This window comes from Carex rostrata, chromosome 20 (assembly GCF_964058835.1).
Source record: "Carex rostrata chromosome 20, lpCarRost1.2, whole genome shotgun sequence".
Classification (NCBI taxonomy): Eukaryota; Viridiplantae; Streptophyta; class Magnoliopsida; order Poales; family Cyperaceae; genus Carex; species Carex rostrata.
The window spans coordinates 567,172-582,439 of record NC_135937.1 but is presented as its reverse complement, the minus strand read 5'-3'; the positions used below and the strand labels follow the sequence as shown (position 1 = coordinate 582,439).

General features: G+C 32.6%; 1 protein-coding gene across 1 annotated transcript; it reads left to right on the top strand.

Moving 5' to 3' along the window:
* The first annotated feature begins 7,244 nt into the window (after positions 1 to 7,244).
* Positions 7,245 to 13,297, top strand: GGT4 (gamma-glutamyl transpeptidase 4). The gene is made up of 9 exons (XM_078321608.1): positions 7,245 to 7,391; positions 7,560 to 7,924; positions 9,630 to 9,812; positions 10,134 to 10,338; positions 10,503 to 10,633; positions 10,918 to 11,153; positions 11,311 to 11,575; positions 12,353 to 12,490; positions 12,752 to 13,297. The coding sequence occupies exons 1-9, from the start codon at positions 7,301 to 7,303 to the stop codon at positions 13,046 to 13,048; spliced, it is 1,911 nt and encodes a 636-aa protein (XP_078177734.1). The 5' UTR covers positions 7,245 to 7,300; the 3' UTR covers positions 13,049 to 13,297.
* The last annotated feature ends 1,971 nt before the right edge of the window (positions 13,298 to 15,268 follow it).

The window sequence follows — 15,268 nt, the reverse complement described above, 5'->3', positions numbered from 1 at the left end:
CCGGAATTACCATACTTAATAGACAAGAGGTCTTTCCATTGACCTTTAACAGAAGGGTCTTTGAATCTATATCCCCATTTAGCTAATAGAGCTATATTCATCCTAGTAAGATTTAACACTCCTAAACCACCTTGATCTTTTCCTAAACATACAAACTCCCAAGCAATTAGGTGATACTTTCGTTTATCTGCAGAACTTCCTGACCAAAGGAATTTTTTCCTAATTTTGTCTATCTTTGAGCATACTGTTGCTGGCATTTTATATATAGATAACCAATATAATGGTAATGCAGAAATGACTGAATTTAATAATGTAACTCTTCCTCCTAATGAGAGGAGGGAACCTCTCCATGTTTGTAATTTTTTCTCAATTCTACTAACTAAAGGGTTCCAATCTGCTACACTTAAGGTTCTCCAATGCAAGGGGACACCTAGATATGTAATGGGAAGAGATGAGATTTGACATCCTAAGGATCAAAAGTTTTATAGGAAGCTAAAAGTAATATGATAAGAGTATGGAGGTAGGGAGAAGATAATGAGAGAGATAGAGAGGAGGGAATCGAACGGAGTAGAGAGTGCGGTATCATCGGAGTTCGGAGCGTAGAGTTTTTATCTTGATCGGAGTGCGACAGTGAATAGATCCATTTGTCGGAGTGCGACGGCGGTCGGAAGAGCGGATCGAATCGTAGAGAGAGATGAAGATTAAGGTATTACAGTGATTAATAGTGTGTATATGTAAGATTAGAAGAGTAGATCTAGTTAAAAAGTAGATCTAAGAATTTAGAGGGTGATTAAGAGCGATTAGAGTAATTTTGAGTAATTTAGAGAATTTCGTGAGAATAAAGGAATAGATTTAGGAATTAGAGTCACTTGACTCGTTATAAATACGTTTTTTATCAATCGAATTGTTAGTAGGCATTAAAGCGGCTAACCTAAAAAAAAAAAGAGTCTGGCTCCAAAAGAGTTCGTAGAAGACTCGTATGATTTTACATAAGTGATTAAAATTTTAATTTGTTAAACAACACACTTTCTAGGAAGCTCCGCTGCCTCCTAGGGAGCTCCGCACAGAGAGAAAACGAAGACAGGCTGCAGGTTTGAGAGTCGACCGGCTCCTCCGCACCTCTCCACCCTGCCCCTCTATCCACCCCTCTTCGTCTGCTCGGTTCAACTTGCTACGTTTGAACTGAGCGGATGGACTCGTTCAAGAATTTCGCCGCTTGTTGTATTTTCCGTTCGTCTCGAGTTTTCAGGTTCGACTGAGGGTTTGTGAATTCATTCTGCCCGTAGCATCTACTATATATATATATGAATAAGGTATGTATTTTGGTTGTTGACGATGACGAGAACGCAACGAGTTGTCTTCTTTCTTCTCTCTTTCTTCTTCTTCCCCCTCTCTCAATGGTGACTGTCATGGTCTGGTTGATTCAATTCCCGGTTCCGGTTTGATTTAGTGTCATCTCGGTTGGGTGGTGACTGTCCTGGTTCGGTTTGATTCAGTGCCCTCTTCTTTCCTCCTCTCGAGTGGTGACTGTCCCGATCTAGTTTGATTCAGTGCCTCTCGGCTGTAAACTCCTCTGGGCAGTGTCGAATTCAAAAAGAAGATGACGTTTCGTCATAAAAAATGGTTCAATGCGGCATAGTCCGCGGGATATGCAACTCGAAGAACTTACTGCTGTGTCTACATTCTCAGAGAAGAAAATCGGAAGGCCCACCTACTTGTTATTCGGGCGCGAATAGATCAATTCGCATTCTCTGACTTCAATTATCTTTTATTTTCTGACATAGCAAATTAGATGATTGTACAAGTAGCAAAATATATAGGTTTTAATGCTTCTTAATTTTAACAAAAGAAACCTATGTAATAGTTACTTTGTAAATCATTAGATCAATGCAATCGTCTACGGGCTTTAAATCAAAAAAAAAAAAAAATTATTTGTTAATGTGAAAACTTGAATTCGACTCCTAATGTTTCTCCGCCTATGACTCAATTAGATATTCACTATTACAATTGTTATATTTATTATTGTTATATTTTGATTATTATTGTTGCTATTGTCGTCATTATAATTTGATTCTCCCTGTTCTCGTTACAAAATGCAAACAAAAAGTTAAGAAAAATAAAACACTAGTGAAAGATGACGAGTAATTAAGAACCCAGTGCCGATTTTTTTATAAATATTCAAAAACTAACTAAAGTTGCGCAAGATTTCGAAATCTACCTGAACTGCAAATTTTTTTTGCAGTAATTCAGTCTAAAACCGAAAAAAAAATTGCGGTTTTAGAATTCCAAAACCACAGTTTTTTTTAAAAAAAAGCCACAAAAAAAATTTTGCGGTTTCAAAATTTTTTATTTAAATATAAATATTTATAATTTATTTATTTTTTGTATTGAAATATTAGAAATATTTAATATATTTCTTTGAAAATAAATAGAATACTATATAATTTGATTTATTAGAAAGACTGCTACAAATAACTCGGATCAATATTTTTCATGCCGGATTTTTTGCGGCTATAAGAAAAATTAATATATTTTTTTATGAGTTATTGGAAAAAAAATAAAAATGTTTGGATTCTGAGTTATTGATCCCGGTTGAAAAGTTACTTCTAGGTAATACAAAAAATATTGTGATCCTTCTAGTACATTTAATTTATAAAATGTTGTATCTATTCTGAGAATTTTTTTTAATAACAATCATTAAATAACTTAAAGTTTTTTGTTTGTTTTTTAAATAGATACAACTTTTTAGAAATTAAATGCACTAGAAGGATGACAATATTTTTTGTATTTACTTAAAAGTGACTTTTGAACCAGGTTCAATAACTGAGAATCCAAACATTTTTATTTTTTTCCAATAACACATAAAGAAATATATTAATTTTTCTTACAGTCGCAAAAAATCCGGCATGAAAAATGTTGATCCAGGTTATTTATAGCAGTCTTTTTAATAAATCAAATTATATAGTATTCCATCTATTTTCAAAGAAATATATTAAATATTTCTAATATTTCAATACAAAAAATAAATAAATTATAAATATTTCTATTTACATAAATAAAAACATATGAAAAATGAAAAAAATTGGAACCACTGGTTTTGGAAAAACAACAAAATTGTTTCCAAAACCGTAATTTTTTTTCGCGGTTTTAGACTAAATTATCGCAAAAAAAATTTGCAGTTTGGATAGATTTCGAAATCCGGTGCAACTTTGATTAGTTTTTTAAATTTGAATTATTTTTTTGGATATTTATAAAAAATTCGGAACCCAGTGTATTCTTACAAGTTGAAATTGAATTGAAAACATAATCGTAGAAACAAAGATTCATCACTACGGCTCAATTCCCTCTCAATTTAGATTGCCTTTGACAATAACAAAAAAAAAGAATATTTACAAAGCAATATTGTTTCATAGAAAAATAAAACTAAGAAAGTATATAGAAAATATATAAAACAAATTAGTAGAATTAAAGTGTTCTTAGATCACCAAGTTTGTTATGATGTTAACTTTAAAATTTATCGAATTGACTTCAAATAATTAATTTAAATTATTGAAATCAATTTTTTTTTATAAATAATGGGTTTATATACAAAATATATAAATTTCAAAATTAGTTTAGTATAAAATTAAAAAAAAAATAAGATGATGCAAAAGAATAAAATTTTCACATGACAACTGATAGAAAGGTTTGATGGGCATCATATCTAAATTAAATCTGATGCTCATCCAACCTAATCAAAGTTAAAAAATTTACATGACAACTGATAGAAAGGACACAGTCGCTTCTAAATTGATGTCAGATCATATCATCAGTCTGAATTACAAATAATGATTATGATTGATGACTAGACTAATGCACCTTCCATAGGCTCTTTTTTATATATTTATTAAACTATGCGTCAGTAAAGTTCCAATTCATATCGACTACTTCTTAAATGAAATGATTTGCCATCGTACATTAAGTGCCAAAAGGGAATTCAAATTCCCAACTTTTCAAGGGGCCTAAAAAAAAACAGAGTTAATATGGTTTTTGTTTTAAAAATAAAATAAAATAAACCAGAGACGCAAGGCAACATGGAAACTGCGATTTCTACCTAAATAGCAGCACAGATTTAATCTACGTCCTATCCAGAGTGGTGAAACACAGATTTAAAATTTCTTTTTTTTTAAGGATATTAATAAAAATGGCCGCAGATTCAATCTACGTCCTATCCAATCCAGAGTGATGCAACACAGACAATCCCCGTCTGTATTATATTCATTATTTTTTAAAATCATGTTGACATTGTGTACTCATTATTATATGATGGTAACAAAAAAAAAAAAATCGGCCAAAACTGTTGGACTATTATTCCGATAATTTATTATGGAGGATTTAAAATAATTAAATTAGGGTTTGCTGAACAATATTTTGAAAAATAAATAAATCAAGTAATTTATATATATTAGTTTAATAAAATCAACTAATTAATAAAATAAGTTCGAGACGATGCTAAGTTATTTTGATAAGTCAAGCAATCAAGTCGCATCTAGCTATACTAACAATATATATAGCGACATGCTCGCGTTGGGGTGCAAGCAGATTGGATATTATTCGTCCGAATTCGAATTCGTATTCAAAAATCAGATATTGATAGTTGATATTCGAATATCCATACTGATACGGATACAGTTTTAAATTCTAATCGCTCTAGAAAAAATTAAATACATATATTTGATATCTAAATATCTGTGCGGATACGGATGCGGTTTTAAATTTTAATTATTTGTAACTGAATAGTAAATATATACCGTATAGTTTAATATATTACGAAAAATTTATGTTATTCACTGTTGTAATTAGATAATTATTATGAACTTTTAGTATTCTTTTTAATAATAAATAATAGTATTAAAAAAAATATCCAATCAGTATCTGTATTTATCTAATATTCAATTCGTATATATATATTCGAAAATAAAAACATACAAGGATATAGTTTTATCACTGTCTAATCTGTTTGCACCTCTGGCTCACATACATAGTTACGCGCTGGTTCCTCAATATTGTTCGATTAACGTAGAACGATACAAAGTACAGAACAGAAGGCCTCCATTTCAAACAAAACAAATGGAACTATACATCAAATTTAGTCAAATTTTAATAGTAATATTTTTTTAACAGAATGAGGCATTGTATGCATTCTCTTTTTTTCTTTCTTTGTGCATTCTATACATAGTTCATACGAACTTTGGTTATAACCATTGCTTATAGAAAATCAACGATTAAAAACTATTTTATATCAAGTTCAATTTTTGATTTAAGTAATAAAGACAATGCTCTTTGTGTTAAAAATTATGAGGTTAAAATTCAAATGAAAAATTCCTTACATATATTAAATATTGAGTAATTTTACCTCTAATTTTTACTACAAACAAATATTTCATGTCAAAGTTTTGAGATTTGAACATTTTTTATTTGTTAATAGGATAATGCAACAAAAACTTTGTAAATGAAAGAAAACCTCTAATCCAAAAAAAATAAAATAAAAAATAAAGTAGAAGAAGAAAACAACGACGGCTAAATTAAGACCCATTTCAAAAAGTAAAATCTCACAAAATTTAAGGTCTGAATTAGAAAAATTTAGACATTCTAAGGCGCTATTAGACACTGAATGTAGACATGAAGTTTAATTTGTTTTTTATTGTCATGTAACTCAATTTCATGAATATGTTTCGCTGAATTTTTATGGAAAAAGGAAATAGATTTCTTCCTTGCCACATCTAAACAAAGTAACAAACAAACAAGTCATTACAAACTTCATTTTTTTTTTTTAAATTATGGAAGCACTTATTCATCTTTTCAATTTCTGTTTTATCTATTTTTTTTAGATCACATATAGTCTATATGACATATTATTATGTAGTCTATTATAAATCACATTAACATAAATGAAAATAATTTTTAATTGATGTATCCAAAAGAAATGTATGAAATCTTTCACTGTCATCAAAGACATCACAATATAATTTTATAAATAAAAAATACATTTAATAGAGCATGTGGATCTCTTAAAACTGTTGCACATAAATAAAAGATGAATAATAAGAAAAAGTGCATTTGATACATATAAAGGGTACCCAAAATATCCCCAACCCCAAACTAAGCTGTTGTGCCAGTAAAGGGTACTTCTAGCAAAATATTAATTTCATTGATTGGTGGGTCCTGTTGCTAGGAGTAATATTTTGCCAAATGGATTTTCTAGGTGCACTTACAAAATCTCCCCAGTTACCTTACTTAAGCAAATTACAAACGGACAGTCCAGATTAATTCTATTATCTTGGCACGAATCTCAAAACGAACCTCCTCAAGCTTCCATAGACTGAGTCTTTGAAATGCAACATCAAGCGTGCAAGCAATATTTTTCGTAGTTGCAAGTCGTGTCGGACACAATTTGTATTCTTCCTAAATGCCCCTTGAGATCTCGTATTTTTCAAAGATTGAGATTCAACCAAGGCCCGATCAATGGCACGGACCTGGCTTGAATTTGGGAACTATACATGCTATTTGCTGAAACATCTTCAAAAGTATTGAAATTAGATAAAAGTGTGAAGTGCTATATAAATTCTAAAATTAGATAAAAGTGTATTTTTACGATAATTTAGTTAAATTTGACTGGACAGTTACTACGTCGTTCAACATAATTGCAACAATATAATATTTCATTGAAAAAAGTCCATCCGTCCATCAATTTCTGATCTGAAACAGTTATAATTAAAATATAAAAAGTATTTTATTTTGAGAAGTTTAAACCTATATTTTAATTATGATCGTTCAAATTATAGATGGATGAATGGATGGACAGTGAACCGGAGATTCGATTCCAATAATATTCAATAGAGCAGTTTGATTTTAATTGCTCCTTCACTCCTTGCCTTTTCTGTTCAAACTCAGATACCTTTTCTGTTTTCTTTATTATTTAATAATAATTTCTACAAATAAAAAGTTCTCCCAAGTCCCAATAATTGCTATTTGCTAACGACTCTCGGATTCCGAATTCATATACCTAAGGTACCTCATTTTCAGATTACAAATCTGGTCCGTTCATTATACAACAACACGAATCTTTAAGGACCTCATTGCAATCCAGGCTTGGACCGATTGATCAGGATTTTGATCGGACAGTCCGAATTAAAACTTAAATGGTGCATTACCTCAGAATATTTGGACTCAAGATTCCTGCATCTCTACCCTGTACAAATAGAAGATAGTACGTTTCCATCTCTCCCTCTCCCACTCCCCCCAAAGTAGTTGGAAGATAATGGCGCACGGCGATTTAAAATATACTCTCCTGGACTACCGTGCGCCTTCCCGGCGTACCTGGCTATGCTCCGCTGCGTCCGTTCTGATAGGTAATCCAACATTTCTTTATTGCTATCTATCGGAACTGGATGTGGAGGTTTTTGCATAATTTCATGATTTTTATTTGAAATAAAAGAAGAAGCTGGAGACGTCCAGTTAATTTTCTTTACTGAAGATGCCCTGTGCTCTGTGGTGGTTGTTTACCTGTTTGTTTCCAGGTGTTACGCTTATCCTGACAATAGCCTCCTACACAACGAGCTCCACTAACATACACATCATATCTTCATCACATAACAATGGTGTCAGAAGAACAATTAAAAGCACAGAGGGGCCCGGGTTGGTCGAATCAGATTCTGGCGTAGTGGCGGCAGATGACGGGAGGTGCTCTGAGATCGGTGTGCAAATTCTCAAAATCGGCGGCCATGCGGTCGATGCATCCGTTGCGGTTGCTCTGTGCTCAGGCGTCGTTCATCCTTTCTCTAGCGGCGTTGGTGGCGGATCATTTATTGTTGTCAGAGACTCTGGTTCTGGCGAGGCTCTGGCTTTTGACGCCAGAGAAACTGCTCCAGCTGCAGCCTCCACTGTAAGTTCTCTCTCTCATACATTAATTTATTGGTATTGCATTTGCAAATTTGATGAATTGTAGTAAAATATCAATGTTCTTCAGGGTTATTTACTTATAGTTATTTGTAGGTGGAGATATTTATGTGGTGACCTGGCAAGATTTATTTTGTATTGTTTTGTTAATAAAATTGTTTTATATAATAGTTTCCGGGTCTTTATTCATTAGTATTGTATATTTGTATTATTGGGCTATTGCCTATTATCCTATTGCTGTCGGGTTTTCCTTATAAAAAGTAGAATAATGGGGTCTTTTCCAGTGGGTGGCGCGCAGCAACTTGCTACTCCAATTATAGAATTCCCTGTTTGAATATGTTCTGCGGTGAATTCTCGTGCGATAATCCGTGTTCTTTTAGGCTGTCCATCCAATTATCTTTTATAGTTTTGGGGAATTACACTTATACCACTAAAAAACTATGAAATTACGTATTTTCTTCTCCAAATTCTATAATTACATATTTACCATAAAAAATTCTAGTAACTCACATATTTATTCAATAACTTGAAAACTGAAATTATTTAGATATAATCTTATATAAAATACAATTAAGCACTCCCTCTCCCTATCCTTATTTTTTTTAAATTGAAAATTTAACGGCGTTGGTTCCAGTAGTAGCTAGACCAATATATCAGTAAAATTTAGAATGAAGAACTGTATAAGTACTTTGATGAAGATTTTCATAATCATATTATATTGTCCTCATGTTTGCTTCTCATGGCCTCTTTAAGTGTGCTCTGTTTCAATCTCAAAAGTTGGCATATTGTTTTCGAACTAAGGAAAACTGAAATTTGCAGATAGAGCACTTGCTTCTCCAATGTATATATTCTAACAAAAAACAACCACCTCGAAGGATGGGAGTCAAATCATCTCAAATTCCATATTTTATTTCAGTGGGTTTCTAGGAGCTAGGTACAGCTTCTTCTTTTTTTATATGAAAAGCTCTTAGGAATGCTGTGAAGTTTGTTGATAGTGGCTCAAAGCATAACATTGGATTTTCCCAGATCAAAGAATACACAAATCGACTTTCCCTTTTTGAAAAGAATAAGAAGAGCTCAATTCTTGAAAAAGAGAAGAAGTTCCTTACAGATGCTCAACTCCATGTGGGACAACAAGGACTGCTGGACTGGAGGGGCAAATATTCAGCATCATATGAATTGAAGTGATGCGAACTGTTGATTCTTTTGATTTTCTACTCTGTTAACCGCTTACACAAAATCAAAAGGGGAAAGAAGGAAAAGGAGGATGGGAAAGGGATTGTTTAATTATATTTTATATAAGATTAAATTTAATTAAACTTAGTTTTCAATTAATTAGATAAACACATGAGTTATTAGAATTTTGAATGGTTAATATGTAATTATAGAATTTAGAGAGGGAAATACGTAATTTATAGTTTTTGAGTGGTATATATATGAAATTCCCCCTTAATAGTTTTAAACCGACATCTTATTATCCCCATTTTCCATAGGCATATTGAGCAATAATTCTTTAACAAAGTGCCTATACTTATAATACTGTATTGTTATTGAACAACATAAAAGTATTAGAAAAAAAAATTATAAGACATAGCATATAATAAATTATTCATATTTATGATCAACATCATTTTTTAGCTGTCAATTCAGAATGTTTGTATGTTTTGGTAATATATAAGCAAATTAAACAGGACATGTACAGGGACAACCCAACTTCTAAATTCGAAGGCCCGCTCTCCGCTGGCGTTCCAGGCGAGCTTGCTGGTTTGCATGCAGTCTGGACCAGGTACGGCCGACTCCCATGGCGGGACCTCTTTCTCCCTTCCATCAAGCTTGCCAGAGATGGTTTTCTCATTGTCCCCATCATGGCACAGGTGCGGTTATACATGCTAGCTAATATTAGAACATGCCACTGATACAACTTAGAGCGGGTTATGGTACATATCAGCATTGATTACCATGCCAGCTGAAATGGTACATCATGGCACAAAATTTAGTTTTACCGGTGTGTGACCCAGCTGGAACTTGACAATTATTTAATAGAAGGCACAATGCAAAATGGTATCGCATTGTACTAGCGCAGGACTTGAAAGGGATGATGTCAAAATTTGAACTGCAATTCTGAAATTAAACTGCTCAAATAGGGTCACATGGTGAAGTTGAATCTAAAGAGTCTAGTTTGACTTGTTTAACAGGCAATGAAATCAAAAGAGGCATTGATCTTAGCAGATCCTGGTCTAACGGAGGTCCTTGCTCCAGGTGGCAAGCTGCTATTAGTCAATGAGACGTGCTATAACCCTAAGCTAGCTGACACGCTAGAGGAAATATCAGAGAAGGGGCCTGATGCTTTTTACAAGGGGTCTCTTGGAGAGAATTTCATAAAGGATGTCCAAAATTTAGGTACTGCACACTTTTTTTTGTATGGTTGGATTTGTCAATAATCCAAACCCAATGAATTGACAATCTAGCTATTTGCCAAGAACTTTTAATTGGTTGGGTTCTTATAAAAAGATTCAAAAGAACTATATGATACTGTAAGTTTATACATACAACGCAAACTGTAGGTGGTATACTAACGATGGAAGATTTGAAAGAGTACAAAGTAGTGATAAAGAAAGCACTGGAGTTTGAAGCAATGGGTTATACATTACTTGGCATGCATCCCCCCTCTAGTGGTACTGTTGGCATGGCTCTGGTACTGCTCACCATTCCACTCTACCCTTTATATTTTCTTTTTGTTTTACATGATTTTCTTTCATTTTCAGTATGATGTTACAATTGATACATACTCGTCAGGTTAGTACTGGTACTTGATTTTAATCTGGTAGAGCATTGTCCCGGCTTGACACTAGAATTGGATCACCAGAGTGTTGGGCAGCTCATATGCCTGTATGTAGAAAGTCTGTTTTACAAACTTCCTTTTTTATTTAATACCTGAATTTGCAAACTTCCTTTTTTTTTTTTTTTTTAATTTCGTAGATTATGAACATACTTGAGAGTTACCGGTCGGTACAAGCTGTTCAAGGATTGTTAGGTCTACACCGGATAATAGAATCTATGAAGCACATGTTTGCAGTGAGAATGAATCTTGGGGACCCTGATTTTGTGAATGTAACCCTGGATGTTTCCAATATGCTTTCTCCATCCTTTGCAGCCAAAATTCGGCAGAAAATAGTTGATAATACTACTTTTAGCCCCAGTTACTACATGCCTAAGTAATTCTTTTACACTTCATTTATTTAATTAATAATTTAACAACCTTAATAAGTTAGTGTGTCAACATTATTTATCAACCTTAATAAGTTAGTGTGCCAACAGAAGCTGTTCATTGTTTCATTATATATGCTTGATAGTTGTATTTCATTTAATCAGGTGGAGTCAATTAAGAGACAATGGCACAAGCCATTTCTGTGTGGTAGACTCTGATAGAAATGCTGTAGCAATGACAACCACGGTAAACTACTATTTTGGGGCTGGTGTATTATCGCCTTCAACAGGCATAGTATTAAATAATGAAATGGATGATTTCTCGGCCCCATCTGAGTTGACACCAGACGAGCTGCCACCAGCCCCTGCCAACTTCATTGAGCCACGCAAACGGCCACTTTCTTCCATGACACCATTGATCATACTAAAGGTGAATTTCCCTTCTATTTCTTAATCTTAGTTAATCTTGTCTGAAGAGATTGGCAGTGACAGTTGTATACATGAGGATTTTTTACTGATGTGCTCCATACGTTCTGAAATGCACAAGTTGACATGTATCTGGAAATGAATAATTCCATATAAAAATTGTTAAATTAAATCAAGGAAACTACATGGATAGCCCAAAACAGAAATGCATAACAAGGTAGAAAACCCAGAATAACAATTTTGAACCTTGGACTAAAACACACACACACACAAACAGAAGAGGATAAAAAATGCGAGTATAAGGTTCAACCAAATCCCCTCCCCCCTCCTCCTTCCCATTCAAAAAGAAATAGTTGTGTTTATTATTGAAATTTTTTAGAATTTGTATTTTCTAGCTAGATCTTTTTTCTTTTATTAGATTTTAATTTTGGTTGTAAGTTGTACATCACTATCCATTCTGTTTTGGCCCCTGGACTTTAAATATTCCCATTGTGTTCCTAAACATTCCAAACGAACCTCTTTGGTTTAAAAAATTAAGGAAATTGGTGTGATTGCATATGTGGCCTAGGACATTGTTTGACTGAATACTCTCTCGTTAGAAATCATCCATTCACACAATTGACCTCGTGTTTGACTAAAAGGGTACAGTCAGACTACTTAGAGATCATTCTTAAATTTGAAATTTTTAGTCCCAATACTGTAAATGACTGATGCTTTATAAATCATCTTTTAAGTTCTCCAATTATAATTTCTTTGCTTTTATGGAATACTGATTTATCAGGAAAATCAGCTAGCTGGTGTTGTAGGAGCTAGTGGTGGCACAAAAATAATACCAGCCGTTCTTCAAGTATTTCTGAACCATTTTGTACTTGGAATGGATCCCCTTGCTTCAGTACAAAATTCTAGGGTATACCACAAGGTTTGTTAGGCTCTTTCTCTTTTCATAGTAATTTTATCATTAAATAAAACTGAATTACCAAAAAAAAGTTTCACTGTAGAGACACTCGATCTTAAAACCTTTCTTGACACATTCCGTTTGGGATCTGATATTAGAAATAAAAAACTTTGGCAGAATCAATTCCCAAATAGATATTACAAATAAAGAACTTTGGCAGCAAGTCTTTGACTTGAGATTCAAATCTAATAATCTAATGATAAACTCTAAACCTTATCCATACAGTTGATACCAAACAAGGTTACATACGAGAATTACACTGCAATAGATGGGGAATTAATTAAATTTGAAAAAAACTCGAAACTGTTTTTGGAAAAAAGAGGTCATGTGCTGGAGAACACATCATCTGGTGCAGTGTGCCAGTTAGTGGTTCATGACTTGGGAGAATCTGTGCAAAATTGGGATGGGAAAAGAAGAAACTGGAGGATTTTTTTGAGAAGAAATACTGAAAATGCAGTTCTTAAGGGTATGCTGACGGCTGTCAGTGACCCGCGGAAAGATGGGGCTCCTGCAGGAATATAAGTATTTCTGGTGAATTATGAAAAATTCGCATAGTGTGCAGTGTATTTCTTCAGTACTACCTTAGATAGGTGAAAGCTATTAGGAAAGCTAAAGAGCAGAGTGTCTGCAAAATTTGCAGTGCAAACATTTATATTCATTGGTCAAGGCAAGGGCATTCTGGTCATTTTTTAAGTGTAAGGTGTCTGTTATACTTATACATGCATTTGCTCTTTGTACGTTATAAGTAAAGCTCTGGATGATAATCTGATATATTCCACAGTGGCTCTGGATGCTATAGAGCCCACTTTGATTCATTGATTTCTTCAAAGAAAGCCTTTTTAACCCAACTACGATGGGTCGGGCACTCGGGCTCCTTTCTTATATTGGACCGTTCAATACTTGGAACATCTTTTTATTTATACAATTTAAACTGTTCAATATTCAAACAATCTGATGGTCATGTTTAATTATTAATTGTCCTCATCACTCATCAGATCATTCATTAGAATTTAGAAGACACTGGACCCCAATCAAATCATTTCGCATTTCGCATTTCGCTTTCTCATCAAGTGAAGACAAGAGGTGGATAATGTAGGATCATTCTACCAACTTTTCGCATCGCTGCACGTAGATATAATTAATATTTTTGACTCTCTATATGTGGATGTAAGAGTGACATCCAAAGTTTTTGTTTTTGTCCTTTTATTCTATTCGTATTCGTATTCGTATTGTATTACGTCAATTCGACATGGATAAAAAATTTTAGTCTAACCTAGTGAATAAGAATACGAGTAAAAAAATATTTTTCATTAACTTATCAAGATAAGGACATTGATAAGAATTATTTTGCATCGTTTGCTTCATAAATATTAAAATTATACTGACTATTTTTAATTCCTACTATGATTATTATTTTTATTATCATAGTTATGATTTATACACTATTTTATATAATTTTTTATTTATAAACTTGTGAAAGGATTGATTTGTCCAGTATTGAATGAGACTACAGGAATATGCACATTACGTATCAATCCGTGTTATGAGTTTATGTCTTTATTTTTAAAGTTCAAACAATCAACCTGAATGCTTAACATATCTCTATTGAGAATGTATTCGAAGAGCAAATTGTATATTTCTTTAAAAAAATTAATTATTTTTTAGATAGATAGACAATTATTACTTTTGAATAGTTCATAATCTTTAGATGTAATGATTTTCTATATTAGTAAATAAATTCTACAAATGTAATTTTGGTCCCAGATATATTTTCATATAGAGATCATATTGAGACATTCAAATTGACTGCTTAAATTTTAAAAACCAAGATATGAATCTATAGCGCAGATGCATACCATAGCCTCATTTTAATTAGTAATTTCAAATTGATTTATACAATATATTATTTTTTATTTAATTAGTCATTTATGTTTTTCAAAATAATGAGACTAATAATTAATAATTTTATATTTTGTCATATTATGAGGTATTTTTATTTGTTTGTTATATTTTTGGATTCAATCATAAAGGCTATCAATTATGTGATAATTTTAACACATAAGGTATAAGGATAGAATATGATTATGCTAATTGATGTATTCTGAATTGTGCTTGAAATGGGAGCCGTTTGCATCATTGACTTCAATTACCAGGTGTTCAAGGAATTTAGCCCCGAAATTTTTATTAATATTAAAAAAATATAATAAATTTTAAATACTAACCAACAATTCCACTTATTTCGAAATCTATCCAAACTGCATTTTTTTTTTTGCGATTTCAGCCTTTATTAAAGCAAAAAAAAAAATAGTTGTCACACCCCCGATCCGAAGGTGCGACGATTATTACCGCGTCTATTTATCATTCAATATACGTAACACAAGACATGGATCTTTTTATGCATTGCCAATAGCATCCATTATAAATTTGCCACATCCCAAATAATTAACAATAATTATCTAACATTTTATAGTGGATGATGCTAGAGATATACTCTTTGCACCCTGTCAGATATAATAAACCCAAATCTCATACCTTTAGGTGGCCCTGCTGTCAATTACTCGAAAACGTTCTTTATCTTCGTATAATAAACCTGTAACCCACAAGGGGAAAGGAGTGAGAAATAATAAATAATTTCTCAGTGCTGATTGCCACTCAGATTATTGGATTCGAAGGAAATTCATATTCAGAATGAAATCACCGCACGAGAAATAAACAGTTCATTTCATAATGACGAATGCAAAT

Bases quoted from the DNA above. Each gene is read 5' to 3' on its own strand.
- GGT4 (XM_078321608.1), top strand. From the start codon at position 7,301: ATGGCGCACGGCGATTTAAAATATACTCTCCTGGACTACCGTGCGCCT. The intron at 9,813-10,133 runs GTGCGGTTATAC...CTTGTTTAACAG, and splicing joins TTGTCCCCATCATGGCACAG to GCAATGAAATCAAAAGAGGC. The intron at 10,339-10,502 runs GTACTGCACACT...CGCAAACTGTAG, and splicing joins AAAGGATGTCCAAAATTTAG to GTGGTATACTAACGATGGAA.